At 46.1% G+C, this 16752-nt stretch overlaps 7 protein-coding genes across 7 annotated transcripts; 2 read left to right on the forward strand and 5 right to left on the reverse strand.

The window, feature by feature from the left end:
* Positions 1-111: 111 nt before the first annotated feature.
* Positions 112-2337, reverse strand: N7533_010853 (uncharacterized protein; the record flags this gene model as incomplete). The annotated part of the gene is made up of 1 exon (XM_057107503.1): positions 112-2337. One exon carries the CDS (start codon positions 2335-2337, stop codon positions 112-114), a length of 2226 nt encoding a protein of 741 aa, XP_056954881.1.
* A 633-nt stretch (positions 2338-2970) lies between these two features.
* N7533_010854 (Major facilitator superfamily domain general substrate transporter) lies at positions 2971-4768 on the reverse strand (the record flags this gene model as incomplete). The annotated part of the gene is made up of 6 exons (XM_057107504.1): positions 2971-3098; positions 3149-3282; positions 3339-4293; positions 4351-4513; positions 4573-4635; positions 4688-4768. The coding sequence occupies 6 exons, from the start codon at positions 4766-4768 to the stop codon at positions 2971-2973; spliced, it is 1524 nt and encodes a 507-aa protein (XP_056954882.1).
* Positions 4769-5139: 371 nt separating this feature from the next.
* N7533_010855 (Dienelactone hydrolase) lies at positions 5140-6162 on the forward strand (the record flags this gene model as incomplete). The annotated part of the gene is made up of 5 exons (XM_057107505.1): positions 5140-5421; positions 5472-5641; positions 5703-5815; positions 5874-6041; positions 6101-6162. The coding sequence occupies 5 exons, from the start codon at positions 5140-5142 to the stop codon at positions 6160-6162; spliced, it is 795 nt and encodes a 264-aa protein (XP_056954883.1).
* Positions 6163-6903: 741 nt separating this feature from the next.
* Positions 6904-8033, forward strand: N7533_010856 (SDR family NAD(P)-dependent oxidoreductase; the record flags this gene model as incomplete). The annotated part of the gene is made up of 6 exons (XM_057107506.1): positions 6904-6964; positions 7029-7259; positions 7311-7478; positions 7531-7764; positions 7824-7891; positions 7950-8033. 6 exons carry the CDS (start codon positions 6904-6906, stop codon positions 8031-8033), a joined length of 846 nt encoding a protein of 281 aa, XP_056954884.1.
* Positions 8034-8705: 672 nt separating this feature from the next.
* N7533_010857 (carboxymuconolactone decarboxylase family protein) lies at positions 8706-9326 on the reverse strand (the record flags this gene model as incomplete). The annotated part of the gene is made up of 1 exon (XM_057107507.1): positions 8706-9326. The coding sequence occupies one exon, from the start codon at positions 9324-9326 to the stop codon at positions 8706-8708; it is 621 nt and encodes a 206-aa protein (XP_056954885.1).
* Positions 9327-11300: 1974 nt separating this feature from the next.
* Positions 11301-12707, reverse strand: N7533_010858 (MmgE/PrpD family protein; the record flags this gene model as incomplete). Its single annotated transcript, XM_057107508.1, has 2 exons — positions 11301-12193; positions 12251-12707. The coding sequence occupies 2 exons, from the start codon at positions 12705-12707 to the stop codon at positions 11301-11303; spliced, it is 1350 nt and encodes a 449-aa protein (XP_056954886.1).
* An 834-nt stretch (positions 12708-13541) lies between these two features.
* On the reverse strand, positions 13542-14987 carry N7533_010859 (lactonase family protein; the record flags this gene model as incomplete). Its single annotated transcript, XM_057107509.1, has 7 exons — positions 13542-13942; positions 14002-14076; positions 14133-14145; positions 14203-14338; positions 14388-14446; positions 14514-14686; positions 14741-14987. 7 exons carry the CDS (start codon positions 14985-14987, stop codon positions 13542-13544), a joined length of 1104 nt encoding a protein of 367 aa, XP_056954887.1.
* Positions 14988-16752: the final 1765 nt, after the last annotated feature.

Below are 16752 nucleotides of genomic sequence, written 5' to 3' on the forward strand. Positions count from 1 at the left end.
ATTGAACTGGCATTTTTGAATCTACCGTATGTTAAGGGCCCTGGGGTTCTTCTTTATATCTTATCGTCGCCAATAATCTCCACCACGAAGAATACCTGGTAACATACAGAATCAAATGGCTGGATAGGTGGTATCGACCTCCCCTGCTGAAGGCTCTCGCAGTTGACCCAGCAAAGAACTCGGAAAAGGATTGTAGCCCGTATTATGTTCACCTGATGTTGAAAGATTCAGTCGAAGTTGAGGGTCAAGATTCGAACCCATTAGAGCAGACCGTGTCTGAGGACTCAATGCGTCTTGTACGTCCAGCATCACTTCCGGGCCATAAGAAAAATCTTGGGCGGGGAATGCTGGAAGCCACAGATCCTCGTCGGTTACAGGTCCTATGTTGTTCCCCCATCCGTAAATAGGGCAATCGGTGGAGATCGCACTTGAGGCCCTTTCCCCTTCTGTTTGAGTTCGAGGTGTGTCGTTTATAGGATGTGTATTGTCGGGATCGTTCGACTTTCGACCAGGGAATAGCGAATTGAGTTGGCTGGATACTTGGCGATGGAGAATCCTTTTGATACGTGCTCGAATGATGTCAATACTTCGATCCAAGCCAGGCATAGCTGCGGAAGTACGCTGAAGGACATCAAGTAGAAACTTGAGTTCTGTCCAAGCTTCCTGGTGTGATTGGGAGGGCTGTGATCCTTCCTCGGATGTTTCTAATTGATATACGGCAGTTGTCGCAGCCATATAAGTGCAATAGCTGTTCATATATGTAATATGATGATATCCAAAAGTATGGATATACATTTTGAGAAGACCATATATGGCAGTAGTCGCCCCTCGGCATATCTTCCAGCTCTCTCGGATCGCAGCAGAGGAAGGGACATCTCCACCTGCAACATGAGGCCGATGAAGAAGAATGATGGCATTATAGTACATCAGGTTGAGCGATGTAATATGTGGCGGTGGACTCAATTGAGGCATGTTGAGTGGTATTCGTAGGAATGATGGCAAAGAGGAGTGCCAATCCTGCAGCTCCATTTTGATCTCCAGAAAAACAGCCATCCGTGGATCAGAGGATTTTTCCGAGTAGCTGGCAGACTGCGAGCTATAGAGTTCCAGCATGACACGTGTGAGTATCTTGCAGAGTTTACATAGCTCTGTGAAACAGGACATGACATGACCTGGGGTTGGGGGATATTGAGGAAGCTCTTCAGAGTTTGGATCTGGTCCATAAAATGGTACCCACGGATCATGATCGGTCAAATTGTCTAAAAACTCCAGTGATACGGTCTCCGCACCCATAACGAAATTGGGCATCCTCCCTAGGTATAGGCTTATGTGCTTATCCCAGGCATACAAGCTCCAAAAGAGACGCTTTCTTATCTCAATCTCCTCTGATGAGAGTGAGGTAGAATATTGTTGGAGTTTGTCAGGAGATACATGTAGGCCAAGATCAATAGCCATACGAAATGCCATGCCGGAATATAGCCATGCAGAGGAGGACCGACCACATGCCACATCTCGAGCTGACTGCTGGAGTAGTGCTTGGATTGTAGGAATGGTAGGAGGATTCAAAGTTTCCATGGCCAGCAAGGCCTTTGCCTCTACCATCAAACGGTCTGAAAGTTCCTGGAATGACTCGCTGTGACTGTTCGGGCTCCACACTACATCGGGTGACCGTATGAATCGACAGCTATGAGCAAAGAGCACCTTCACGAGGGTTGAAGAGCAATGCGTAGCAGATCGATCCCCACGCGCAAGGAGAGGCATATCTCTCGTGAAAGCGGGGCGGTAGACGAAAAGAAAACTTGGATGCAACCAACACCAATGTAGCTTTAACAAAGTACTAGCAAGGTCGTTGGGTAGATTTGTTAGTGACTGTGATGCGTCCAAATTCGTGTTTTCGAGGTCTTTTTGGGTGGTGGCATTGGCCGCCAGTTCTTGTCTGATATCTGCTTCTCGACTTTTGTTTGTCGATGACGACAACAGTGTCGGAAAATATAGTGGACGAGCATTATTTTGTGGCAAATGTTCATGTAGAGCAGAAGTCTGGTTATGGTAACCAACATCGCCCAGCGCATCCAGACTTATAGAATCGTCGCCCTGATTGCTGAAAGTCGAGCCAGCAAAGGACGAACTAAATTGTGAGGTTGACTGCTTGCTAGCATTGCGCTCTAATTCGCGAATACGTGACTGCAATGAGCGCACATAGGCAAGTGAGGGCGATTTATCATAGTGGCAAGACGAAGCATTCGCGACACAAGCGGAGCAGCTTGGCGAAGCCCCATCGCATTTGCTCTTTCGTCGCCTACAATTCGAACAGACGATTTTCTGATGCTTCACCATTATTGCTTGATGACAAACTCCATTTCGAAGTGCGAAATACAGCTTCGCCGAGCATATGCAGAAAGGGAAAAAGGGAAACGCGGAGATTGAGGCGGAGAATTGCCGGGGACTGGGAAAATGTGGGGGCTCCACGCTTACCTTTTAGTGAGCCACTAAGCTTGGAAGTCTGCTTTCTAATGATTCTGTACTATTGAGGCCCATTTGAATTGCTAATAAATGTCTGTAGCTAACCTTCTCTTACTTTGAGCTACTAGTCACTCGGAAATTTGTCGTAGACCCCATGTTCCCTTTTCTATAGGAAATTTGGGCTGTGCGGTGACCCCATGAAGACGGCTGTTCCAGTTTGCAATCTGATTGGTTGACATGTAAAACATGACATAAGATAGCTTCCACGTGACCCTGATGTAGCCTTGTGTCGGGACTTGACTGTACTTAGCTTCTAAGGCGTTTTGAGCCCACAATTATCTGCTTATGAAATCTCAGGATCTAGGGAAACCAGGAAATTCGGTAAAGGAAAAATACTATCAAGTTTCCAAGCGATCCATTCAGGTCTGAATTAAATCTAACCAACATATATCTTCTCATAAATATAGAAAAAATAGGTTTCCCTTGTATAGATTCCCAGCAAAAAGACTAAAGAACATATCTGAAATCTTTGTTTTCAAATTCAGTTCGGTCCTGCATTCCAGCCTCATTACTTCGAGCCTTGTCAGCTGGACCATAGCGTGAGTCACGACGGCGATTGACAATGAACATATAGCCTAGTCTCATTAGCATTTCAAAACCGAGATTAAGAGCAATGAGATGTTACCAAGTAATGACAGATGGCATGCTGCCTTTATTGCGTAACCGACTAGCAGACCAATTGTGGCGCCCTCATATCGAGGAGCCTCTGATGCCTTCACTACAAAAGGCCCTGCAAAATTACCCCAGCAATAGGCAGTACTGCAACGGTTTAGTCCAAGTTAAATATGTGAAGCTCAGATTATGGTGATACTCACAAAACAAGAGCGTTGGCCATAGCTCTGTGGGTATAACCAGCCATGTTTGAAGAAATAGTCACCAACGAAACTGTGAAGCCGACAGATTGCGCATTCACCAACCAAAAGCAAACGAGTCTCTGCCACTTTTGCTCCCTGGGAAGATACGCCATACAAGCCGCAGCAACTGTGCATAGAATATTGGCAGTAGTCGAGGTGAGTAGACGGGAGTTTGGCACATTCAACGTGATAGTGCCACCAATGATCAACGCAACGATGACTACTGCATCACCAACGGATTTCAACTCTGTAGTCATAGTTTGGGAGAAGCCCATGTCTTTGATAATGATCGTCGAGAAAGAGTTGACAACACCGTTGGGAATAGCAGCAGCAAACACGGATATAAATAGTAAGATGGCCTTTGGATCTTTGAATGCAACCATGCCCTGCTTCTTGTCAAATGACTTGTTCTTGATACCAGTTTCATTACCGGCGACACGCTTGACTGCAATTATACGCTCGGACTTGGTCAAGAAGAATGCACTTGAGGGCGAATCAGGCAAAACGAAGAAGATCACGAATGCCCAGAGACAGGTGGCGCTACCGAGAATGTAGAACAGTAGCTCCCAACGTGCTGGACTCATATCAACGGGAAGCTTAGTGATGCCGAATGAAATGTAGGACCCGACAATGCCACCCCATCCAAGAGCTGAGTACCAAATACATTGACGAAGAGGAATTTCTTGTCGGGTATACCAGAATCCGGTCATGAGAGTCAACCCGGGGGTGACAGCAGCTTCAAAAATACCCATAATGAAACGTGCTCCCAACGCACTGGTGAATGTATGGCACTGGGTCATGATAATGACCATCAACCCCCACATCATGCAGCTCACCCCCAAGACACGCTGAGCAGGGAATCTTCCTACAAGCCACCCACATGGGTACTGTCCAAAGAAGTAGCCGGCGTACACCACTGAAACATGTCAATTCCTTTCATGCCCTAGCCCAAAATTTTGAAGGGGAAATGTACTTGCTGAAAGGTAATTGAACTGTTGACCTTTCAAATTCAGTGTCTCTTGGTATCCGAGCAGGTTCGCATAGTTCAACGCCGTCTTGTCCATAAACTGCAGGGCTTGTGTGATGAGGAAAATAGGAAGTACAACGAAATCAATCTTCCATCTGACTTTGGCTTCCTAGAAATTCTCAGTTAGCATTCGGTTACAAGTCGTCTGAGAAAAGAAAGCCCACCCACCTCCTTTGCAGTGAACACTAGGTGTAATCCGTCTCGGTATTCCTGGTATCCGACCGCATTTCCCTTGAGAAATGTTAAAATAGGAACCTTGAATGTCCCGAAAGAGCGGTTATACCTTGTAGATTGAGCCCGACTTTGCTTCTTCAATATCGTTGTCAAGAGGACTCTGCACAGGGGTCGCCTCCTCGATATGCATATTGTCTGATCTATCCTGCTTTAGTGGCATGGCAAAGGGTGCAAGGTAGAATTACAGGAAAATAAAGTGGTTCGCAGCATGCTTTTTATCCGAATGATCTACCTGGCACCCCTGGGACTTATAATCCCAAAATTTCTCCGCGTGGAAATCCGCAGATTGCGGGGGCCAATCCCCAGACACCGGGCGACTTCCGTGGCCACCTCGCCTACGGCGGATGACCGCTGGGTCTCGGCTTAGCTAATAAATGGGAAAATCAAACTTGGGATAAGTACGTTCGGCAGTTGTCCACAATATTCATAAATTGCGAAGGCTGACACGTAAAAACTACTTTATTTTTACTTTTTGGATTTTATGCTATCTATCGTTATAAAATGCCGCTTTCTAGTGACATTGATCAAGGCAAAACCTGGTTAGCCCAGCCATCAGGGCTTTGTTGCCTGAAGGGAATCCTTCATGAAGGCACTTCACGTGGGCGCTTTGTAACGGTTGCCGATGTAGAAACATACATCGTGGAGCCTAGTCAGAGCAACGCAAATGGCCACATTCTACTGTACTTCCCTGACGTATGGGGAATGTTTCCAAATGGTCTCCTAGTGATGGATGCCTTTGCCGACTCTGGCTATCTTGTGCTGGGACTTGACTACTTCAGGGGTGTATGATCTTCTCGGGTTTTACTTTCCTCGACCACGCTGATTGCTTCTAGGACCCGGTTTGGAAACATCGTCGTGATCGCCATGACCGGTCAAACCCGGATTTTGACTACGAGGCTTGGAAGCGAAAGCATATGTCCTTTGCAGATGAAGCAGTCCCACGTTGGGTCGATGAAGTGAAGAGGTCGTATGGCCAGGCATCGACCAAGTATGCATGCGTTGGGTATGTGGTTCCCTGTGTTTGTAAAGTGTTGGGAAAGCTCTAACCTCAACCATCGATTAAGATATTGTTTTGGTGCCCCGTATGTATGCGACGAGCTGGCCAAGAACACCGTCAACGCCGGCGCATTCGCCCACCCAGCCTTTTTGAAAGACGCTCATTTTTCAAAGATTACCAGTTTGTTGTCTTTATTTAATCTACTCAATTCGAAACAGAAACTGATCATTCTCAACAGAGCCACTATTACTGTCTTGTTCTGCGGAAGACCATACATTTCCTCTACAAGCCAGACAAGTCGCTTTAGATATCCTGGAGTCAAGTCAAAAGATCTACCAATTCCAACTTTTCTCTGGTGTATCGCACGGATTTGCTCTACGGGGTAATATGAAAAGCCCATATGAACGTATGATATCATTCTTCATATCGTTTCCAACCTCAAACTTGAAAGCTGACATTAACCAGGCTACGTGAAGGAGCAGAGCTTAAAGGCAATTGTGGAATGGTTTGACTTTTGGTTGTCATAATAATTTGACGATAGAATTATAATATATATTTAAAATGGCTAAAATTGAAACATTACCTATGTAGTCCTAAACCAAAAAGTTCCTATGACCTTTGTGTTCTTCCACTTGACTAAATAGTGACAAGGCCTAAAGCTCTCACCGGTGACAAAAGCCGCTATTATCATTGGGTTGTAAATAGACCGGCCCAGCCTCTGAGCCATGAGATTTGGCATGAAACTATCCGAGAAGCAAACCCCAAAAATCCCAATGTCAAGCCGACTTGCCATTTAGCAATCCCCATGGGGGCCAAAACTGAACTTGCATCCCCAGGCTGGTCTATTGGAAGGACAAGATCGATTCAAATCTTATTGCGATAGTGGGTGTCTCAAAGTCACTTAGACAGCTGGGGTCGGGGAATCGGCGGATGGCCGAAGAGGCCTAAGTAACTATCGGTATCAGTGGAGATTTAGTATTGTAAGACATCGCCAGATTGCATCACTATAACTTAATCGAGAGTCTTAGTCATTCTCGGGGACATGGAAATCTGGGAACATAACCAATAAAGAAGACAAGATATCTGTGATTCGTCCATATGATTGGGTCTAAAGCTGTTTCGACACTAACCTCACAGCCACCGGAGGATGGCCGTCATCCGTTGTGCTCATGTTGGAAACACGAATAGATCTTTATAAAAGCACGTTACAACGAACTTCACACCTTTAGAAACCCCAAATACCATTTTCTATAACAATCGATTTCAACATGGCCGCTGCTGCTTTCGATTTCACTGGCGAGGTGGCCATTGTCACTGGCGCTGGATCTCGTATGTATGGTAGGTTTAATATGATCTATCGTTTGCTATGCACGTCAATACTGACAAGTACCAGCCGAGATTGGGAATGGACGTGCGACTGCTATCTTACTCGCCAGACAAGGCGCTAAGGTGGCACTAGTTGACTATAATTCCGAATGGGCCCAAGAGACCAAGCGCATGATAGACCTCGAGGGCGGCGTATCAGAGGTTGTACAAGCCGATGTGACCGATGAAAAAAGCTGCAAAATGGCTGTGGCCAAGGCCATTGAGTTGTTTGGAAAAGTGGATATTCTTGTCAACATTGGTGAGTTTCTACTGACCTCTAGAGGATTCTACAAAACTAATAAAATATCAGTTGGAGTTGGTGGAACCCTAGGGGATGCCACGAAGCTCGATCTTACGGCTTGGGAGCGTGATTTCAAGATAAATGTCACCAGCATGGTGCTTATGTGTCGTCACACCATCCCTGAGATGAGAAAGAATGGAAGAGGCGCAATTGTCAACATGTCTTCAGTGAGCGGTCGTAAGTCTTTTTCATTATTTATTCTCTTGATTATCTCTGACACAAAATAAAGTTCTCGGTGGAAATCCTAGTCTCCTATATCCCACAACCAAGGGTGCCATTATTCAAATGACCCGGGCCATGGCTGCCCAGCACGGTCCTGAAAATATACGGGTCAACTGTGTTTGCCCCGGAATGGTTTTCACTCCGATGGTACGAGGCAGAGGCATGACGGATAAGATGCGACAGGATCGCATCAACCAGAACCTCTTAAAACAGGAAGGCACTGGATGGGATGTTGGTTATGGTATGAAACTATCCCATCAAACCTTACACATAGTACTTCTGTTAACTTTGAATAAACAGCTATCCTCTTCCTTTGCAGCAAGGAAGCGAAATGGATCACTGGCTTGATCATGCCCGTTGATGGCGGTGTAAGTTGTTCACTATTTCAAAGCCCAATTGAACTCAACTCTAACTTCCCTTCAATAGACCACTGCAGGAAAGGCAGACAGACCAGCCTTGAAAGCCGATACTCTCGCCGAGCAGAACACGATGATTCCCAATAATGCTTAAGCAATAACCATGTTGCTTGTAGTAGAGCTTTGGACAGCAAAATTAGACGAATTCTACCACTTGATCAAATGTGAGATAGTTGGACTCGTACTATAAACTTTGCGTCTTATCGACTAAGATTTGAGTTCTCTTGAAACTTAGGTCTTTGTTCCATTATACCTAGGTACCAAGTAATATATATATATATATATATATAATGAAAGATGGGAATGCTCGCTGGCTGTCTGTCTAGCAGACGGGTCGATCACAAGAGGACAAAACCACCACACTCGCAGAGTGTAGGAGAGTAGTAGACGAAGCGTGACGCTATAGAGGAATAATAGAACGAATAACAGAACCTTTCATGGGCGGTATATCGATACCGCAACCTCAGCAGCCTCAGTAGAATATTTCGTAAGGGGGAACATACGTTATAGTTATTGATACTATCGAACGAACGCTACTTAACCTCTCGAAACAAAACAATGGCCTTGTTGCTAAGGCCTCAATCACATGACTCCGGGATGCCGATGTTGAGAGCGGAAATCCCCATTACAATAACTGTTATTCCTCTGACATGTCCTCTACCCATCGCGAGCAGGTGGCCCCAACTGGGCGTGGCCCCGGAATGATATATTCTTTTGTTATAATATCAAAATAAGATCATTTGGTAATTTGAATGTAAATCAGCTCTCAGGCAAGGTTTGTAATAAGCTCAGCAACACTATTCATCTCACGCGCATTATTCTCTCCAACATCCAGCGCCACAAGAATCCTACTCACACAGTTGTAACCGGCAATTGTGGCTGTAAGCTCTACAATCTCCCGATTTGACAGCTCTGTATTAATGAGTTGCTGGAACACCTCGTTAGAAACATTGACAGATTCTGTCATAGCATCGGTATAAGCAAGAACTGCTTGCTCTCGGGCCGTAAGACACGACTTCTTCCAGGCATGAATGTTTGCCTCAGTCGCTTGACAGAACAATGGAAGTGAGCGCACATTCTGCAAAGCTGGCGCTTTAAGTCCAGCCTTCAGAGCGAGTGGCGCATGAATATTCCATTCGTAAACAGCATTGTTCAAAACAGCTATGCGACTGATGGAAAGTTCCAGCAAAGCAGGATCCAGGATTGTTTTTGAACGAAGTGATCCAATAAAGCTGTTATAGCCATCTGCGACAGGAGGGGCATGCAGCAATGTGAGATCAAGAGGAACTAAGGGTCTCGGTATGCGCCTGGCAGCGATACGATTGTAAATTTCAAGGGTTTCCGTATTCGAAGCCCCTGGGGTCTGAGGAGCGTAGGGGAGACGCATTTTTATGTAGAAAAATCCGGAATCGAGAATTTGGAGGCTTTCAGACAAAGTTCAGAATATTAAAAGTAGACTTGTTGACTTTATAATGGTAAGTCATACCTTGAGAATCTGCATATTTTTGCTTCCTAACGCCTCGCCCACATATACCTTTCGGTTTATATTAACTCTCTGTATGATCATAACCGGTATTATTACATCCCGGCCAGTCTCCGAACATGAAATATTGGGGCGAGGGATGAATTCTGACTAATGGCGGAGAATGGCCGGGTGGCGAATTCCGGCGAACGACCGGTACTTCAAGGTCGAGGCTAGGTCTGACACATGATACTATGGACTGCTGTAAATCTTAGGGGATTAGTTATGAATTATCTTTGAAAGCCAACTTATCAACCCCCTTGTGATCAGTCATGGAATCCGCAGAGCGCAAGAGAGCTCGCAACGCGTGTCAAAGATGCCGAGCTCGAAAGGGGAAGTGTACAGCGGATTCTGCATTCCCATGCAGCAGCTGTTTGGCTGCAGGGGCACCATGCTTCGTAGTAAAACGAAAGCAACGACCTTCACATGCGGAGCGCAGGTAAGTCTCGGAATGCTTATTCAAAAAGAAGAAGTCTGATGTCCGCTCAGCTGTATGCCTTTAGGGAAAGCTTCAGATACAGGTAAACGCCGTGCATCAACAACCACAAACGAAAAGCCAAAAAATACGAGGAATTCAACAACACCAAAACACCAGGCAATTATCATACCGGAAGACACTTTACCACCGACAAACACGATTCAAGAATCGTTTGTCAACTGGGACCCAAATCCAGCAGCACGACAAAGTTGTGCAGCGTTTTCGTCTCCGAAATTGCCAGCGGAAGCAGCACACGATGCGAGGGTCGATCCCATCGTACAAAATCTGCCTGATCCAGCTGCATTTGATACCAACCTTCGACTCTCTTCCTGGCTCATGATCTGCCCCATACCACTCCAAGACAGTATAAAAGAAGGCTTAGCGTCTGTCATGTCAGAGAAGAAATACAAATCACCGAAATTGCCGTCTCTTGTACTACAAGCTCTCGATGCGATATGCATACGAGTTAAGGAGCTACATCCGAGCCTTGCTGATGGATATCATCATCCTGCGTCTGACGGCCAATGTCCCTGTGGTCCGAAAGTTGACATTTGTACAGCTCACAGACAATGCCAAAACTCTTCGCGGGCGAACAAAAGGCGACAGGATAACATGTTAGCGCGATGCGAAAGATTATTAGAGCTCTCTCTAAGGGTGTATGACACAGTGAACAAGGGAAATACCCAAAATCTTGGACAAGGGTCATCGCCAATCTGTGGGGGTTCGTCGGTCACAAGCCCGCAAACAATGAGCCCAAGCCCCCTTTTTGATGAACACCAGCCTTTTTTGGATAGCTTCTTATCAAAGCACATACAGCCCGATCAATTATTAGGACAAACAACGATAAATAGGGACGATTGCTCAGGAGAGGGACCATTGGACTCATTGGATTCATTGTTGACCGACTTGGAATGGACAGCCCGGTAAAAGATTGCAAAATTGTGATCATAGCTAGAATTTGAAATCTTGACAGAAATGATTTCCTCGGAGAAATGTTCCTTTAATAAAACCTCGTCGTTATCGCCGGGACTAGACCAGTGTGTACCTAGACTGTCCAAAGTTTGTTTTGGTAGTATGTAGAAGTTCAAGATTGGATCGTGAGCCCTTGATTTACGAGCGCGTCAATCGTCATGTTGTTTCGCAGGTCAGTTTAGTCAATATTTTAATCGACTCGGCAATTTACAGACCGGAATAGTTTTGTACACCTTTGCTGTTGGAAACTTTCAGCCCACAAGAGTTGATCTTCAACAGATAACGTATGCTATATGCCTTCTAGAAACCCAGCTAATAACCAGGCTTGCTCATGTGATATCACTCTAGATTATAGGGTTCCCAAATTAAACAAACAAGTCGTATCACAATTATTTCTTCAACTTAAGCAAAATCTGCGCAACATCACTAGAGTTGGCAATCTCAGAGAACCCAGTGAAAGCTTTCTGAGCCCGTTCCATCCCAATATGGTTACTTACATGCTCGAGGAACTTTTCCTCGAGCTGCTTAGCCGACAACGGCTTTTTGATGCTTCCCAACGCCTCCTTGACGTGGACCTTCAATTTGGTACCGTCTTTGAACTCAGCAGTGACAAAAGCCTCATGCTCACTTACAGCATCGTCCGAAGTGACAAATACCTTCTCACGAAGATCCACAACAGTGGAGTTTTTGACAGCTTCGTCCATAAATTGGACTGGGGTGGCTTCACCAAAGAGCAAGGAGACAGCAGCAGCATGATAAACACTGAACTTTCCATCAAGCCCAGTCTTTGGCTCAGGGTTGTCTGTCAAGAACAGCACCTTGGGGTTGGTGCGAGCAGTTGCATTCACGATGCCGGTGAGATCAAGCTTCTTCTCTACAGCTTGGTGATGGATCTGAATCCAACCATCAATGGCGGCGTGGATAATTCGGTCACAGGGGAATGGCTTGAATGTGTTCTTCGTCATTTCCCAAACATCACCCAACGTGGTGAACTCATTCGTCACATTGTTGCGAGTGCTCACAACATTAGCCCAGCCACGCTCTGCCTCTAGCCCTTCCAGCGAGCCACCGAATCCATTCTGGGCCAGCACTGCTGCTAGAAGACCGGACTGGGCAGCGCGACCGACATGGAAAGGCTTTGTATCAGTACCAAAGGACTCATGCATTCCAATAACTTGCGCCGCGGCGATACTGATTGCGTGCTGAAGCTTCTCAAGGTCGAGACCTAGGAGTTTGCCAACCGCAACAGCCGCACCCACGGAGCCGGTCGTGCTGGTGATGTCTGTAAGAAATTTTAGGAGTGTTTTATTATTTCAATGCCTTGGAGCAAATGACTTACGCCATCCAATGTCATAATGCTCAGGATAGACAGAGATTCCAAGCTTGCACTCTGCCTCCACTCCAGCGACAAAGGCTGTAAGGAAGTCTTCACCAGAGATTGGAGCCTTCCACTCGGCAACAGCCAGCAGGGCAGATAGTACAGGTCCAGATGGGTGCACGGGGGTATCGGCATGCGTGTCATCATAGTCATCGACATGCGAAGCAATACCGTTGACTAGAGCTGCCGTTTGAATATCGACAAAGGCATTAGATCCCAGAATAGAAGAATTCCCTGCGTTGCTTGGGAGCATTGGACTTAAAGCATCATATGCAACACCCGCTGGAGGAAGAGCGTATCCTCCAATAGCACAACCGGCCCAGTTGTAGATACTCTTGACTGCCATGTCGGTCACGGGCTGAGTGAGGTTCGTATACTGAAGAGCCAAGGCCCAAGTGGCCAGAAGCTTGGTTGCCATGCTGATGGTTCTTTTATTGAATTGGGCTTTGTGGAAGTTAATTTAACACCTTGTCACATTCCTGCCGTCTATATATTACCGACTTATAACGAGGGATGGCAGATCTATACTCTTTGTGAAATCGCGCAGATGTTGCCGGCCATCATCCTCAGCTCATGGTGTCGGCATTCTGCCGATACCATTCAAAGCGCAGTAATTTTGTCCCTTAGCCAAGTTCAATCTTCTTCTTTAGAGATAGGAACTGAGCAAGTCGCCGGGAAAGCTTGGGGGGGCGTAGATCCCTTCATTTCGAGCGCCGTTGAATTAGGTTTCGAAGGAACTCAAATCCCGGCGGACATATTCCGGCCTGAAGGCAAGCTGTTTAGTAAGCCTGGCGGGTAGATGCCGGAATTCAGACTTGCGAGGGAATGAATATGCTTCCCGATCCTTTGCTGTACCTTTGTCTAGAAACAAGATGATTAAAACCGTTTTCTCACTCGACGACTCGGCAATGAAAAGTATCTGATGCAGTAACATTCTATTTCTCACCGACCATGTATCTCTAGTATCTGGACCTTTACTGTTCATATTATTAGCACTATCTTCCCGATATGGTTCTAAGTCGTTAAGGAATTCTTTCAAGTATATCTTCAATTACAGCAAAAACTTCAATCTAAAGACAGAACCGGGAGCTCTTGCGAAAAGGAAGATTCTTATCTTATGAAAATGAACTTAAACTTAACTTATCAAGCCACTTCTGAATTACTCTCCGAGAAAATGGTTGATACTGTATCCATTCAATTCGCCATAGCTGTATTCAGATTTGCTAGGCAGTGGTGGTCCAGGATCTTGATTCTAGCTCAGCCAAGTAGCCTCATATGGCGAAGCGTTGTCTGGGTATTGAAGTGATGTAACAAGGTCCAAAGAATAGTTCGATGGAGTCCAACCCAAAATAAACATCCAACCCTCGGAAGTATCACTGAGGTACATGTAATCCGTCAGACCCTCCGGATCACAGTTGGTCTCGTCCTCCCAAGGAGCGACGCGGAGACCACCTGCGGAACCAAGACTTACTGGTGCCTCATAGAAAGCCACAGCATCTTCCTTTTTGAGATACCCATCCATTTCCATCTCAAATACAGCTACAAACCCATTTATCTCTGGGGATTCCCAGCTGCGAGTGGAGGTAAAGAGATACTTGCCATCTCTAGAGGGTCTGACCGTGTTACTACGGAATGTATAGTTCCCTCTGACATCTATTGTTCTTTGAGTTGAGGAACACCTTCTCAAAATTTGGAATCCGGGATATTCCTACCTTTAGGAATCACACTGGCACGCTGAACATGCTTTAGCTGTGTTTCACCGACTTCGTATACATCGAGCCATTGAGCTGGCATAGAAGTGTCAGTTGGATCACGGCCACATTGAAAATCATAGATAACTAACTATGTTCGGTAACCTGGGATACACCAACTTAGTTTTCCATGCGATCAAGTTTGGACAAGATATCACGTACCACGTAGAGAAGCCTCCCATCCTTGCTAGCATACGAGTTACGAGGGCCATCACCATCCGTTGGGCTCAGGTTTATCGATAGAAGCTGGGCGGTGCCATTATCGGCAACATCGTACATGAAGATCGAGTTCATACCGCTACTTTGATTTAGTTTCGGAAATAGGATGAGGAATGTAGGTGACTGACAGATGGGGAACAAAGCCCTTTTTGTTCACGTTGACATCAAAAGCATGAGCGCCGTGCAACTAAACAAATGGAGTCAGTATGAAACAGAGGCCATGATTGATGCTAAAATTCCAAATATTGACCTACAACAGCATTTCGGGTCTTGTCCACACTGTCAATATCTTCAACAGGGATAAGATGAAGTTCGTCTGTCTGATTACCAATGACTCCATTGTCGCCCAGAGAATTTATCTGCGCGGTTGGGCCACCAGCGGAGAACGAATACTGGCCATCGTCGGAGATATAACAGGCCGAAGATGCTGCAAACTTCTTAGAAATTTCACCTCAAAAGGTAACTGCAAGGATGAGCTTACTGATTTTGTTGGTACTCAGATGGGTGAACTGGAAATCTTCATCAACTCCCCAAGTAAACAACCGTGGGGGCTCACTCATGGTGGTTGCATAAACCTGGTTTTTAGCCTCATTGCTGGTCACGAATTGGTGCAATCCAAATCCCGGAACAGTCGAATTGAGAGATAGAGTTCGGGATACAGTGTCAAACGCAAGTAGAAACAGCGTGTTGTTGGTATAAGACCCAGTGAGTAGGTGGTGGAGCTGCATCTTGAAAATCACGGAAGACCCCAGAAGTAAGAGGGCTTAAAATTTCCTAACGGATATCAGCGGGGTATTGGACTTAAATATAGGTGACTCGTAACAGGATTCAAATATATACTATACTGCGATCAGCAAAATATCATTCAAGTCTCTCCTGCGCAGTTTCCCCGGACACCATGGGAGAAACTACCCCACCGTTAAAGTTGCGTAATTCAATCTTGAGCCAAGGCTTGAGCGCGGCATTTACCCGTTAACATTTGTAATGGACCTGGATGTGGAGCGATATGGCCGCAAGGAACCGGCCATTCTCCGAATGCCTCTATATTTTGCTTGACTTCGCAATGGCCAGTCTGGGTCTTATACCAACAACAGGCTGTTTCTACTTGCGTTTGACACTGTATCCCGAACTCTATCTCTCAATTCGACTGTTCCGGGATTTGGATTGCACCACTCCCACTCGCGAACATCTTCGTCAGAAGAGTGTCGGCGATCTTTCATCACGGTTGCCAAGCCCCATTAAAACCCCCCCAAAACTAACGGTAAAAAGAAAGGAAAGGGTGTCTGTACTGCCGTTTCTTTTTTTTTCAGTTTCTTGGAGGCTCATGTCTGACTGAGCTATTAGTCAATGCTGAAACCTTACTGAAACTATTCGAATCTATCTCGCGCAAGGGGTTTTGTGAAGCCATCCGCTATTTGTTCTGACGTTGGGAAATATTTCAGTTCCACTGTCCCGGCGTCTTGGACTTCTCCTTACCACTGGGTTTCCATATGCTTTGTTCGTAAATGATATTGAGGGTTCGAGGCCAGCGCAATGGCCCCCTGGTTGTCGCCGCAGATAATCGTTGCGCGTTGTCCCTGGCCCATATTTAGCTCATGAAGAAGTCTTCTCTGTCATATGGCTTCCTTATTCGCTTGTGTTTGGCCTATGAATCCAGCCTCGCAGGTTGATAGTGCAACAACATTCTGGCGCTTTCATTGCCAGGCAATTGCTCCACTCCCAATTTTGAAAAGATATCCGGCCGTCGAGCGCCTTGCTTGTTGATAGTCAGCCTAATCTGCATCCTTGAAGTGACGGAGAATTTGGAGCTGGTCTTTATATGCGAGACTGAGAGATTTGGTGCCTTTGAGGTATCGGAGAATCCGATGCGCAAGCTTCATGTGTTGTGGGCCAGGATTGGTCAAGTATCTGCTTGCCGCTGAGACAGCGTATGCGATACCGCCTCTAATTCCAAGCATGACATACATCAGCGACCCGATCGCACGCTGGTATTCGTTCTTTACAATCGACGGACAGATATATCAAGGATCGTTGCCTGGTAGAGGTGAAGTGTCGATAGGCGTGCTGATAGGGGCACAGTCCAGCATTTTGATTTGGTGGAGGATCTTGCGCTCGTAGGTCTCTTAGCTGAGATAGAGGATTCTGTTCTGCCGATCTCGACGGATCGTCATGCCGATATAATAGCTACACGGGCAAAGGTCTGTCATATGAAAACGATTCCTGAGGCTTCGCTTGATCCTCCTTATCTCTGCAATGCTTGGTCCAATAATCAAAAGGTCATCGACGTATACTGCGATATACATGTTGCTCAGAACAAAGATATTGAGATCGGCGTTGATGGGCTCAAAGCCAAGATCTCGAAGGAAACTGGTCAGCGTTTGATACCAGATACGAGGTGCTTGCTTCAGGCCGTAGAGTGCCTTGCGAAGCTTGCAAGCCCTCAATGTGCCGTCTGTGGTGTGATGAGGTTGTTCAACATGGATCTCATGGTCT

This window comes from Penicillium manginii (genome assembly GCF_028828005.1).
Source record: "Penicillium manginii strain IBT 31320 chromosome Unknown utg000008l:1.0-3226943.0:1.0-3228205.0, whole genome shotgun sequence".
Lineage (NCBI taxonomy): Eukaryota > Fungi > Ascomycota > Eurotiomycetes > Eurotiales > Aspergillaceae > Penicillium > Penicillium manginii.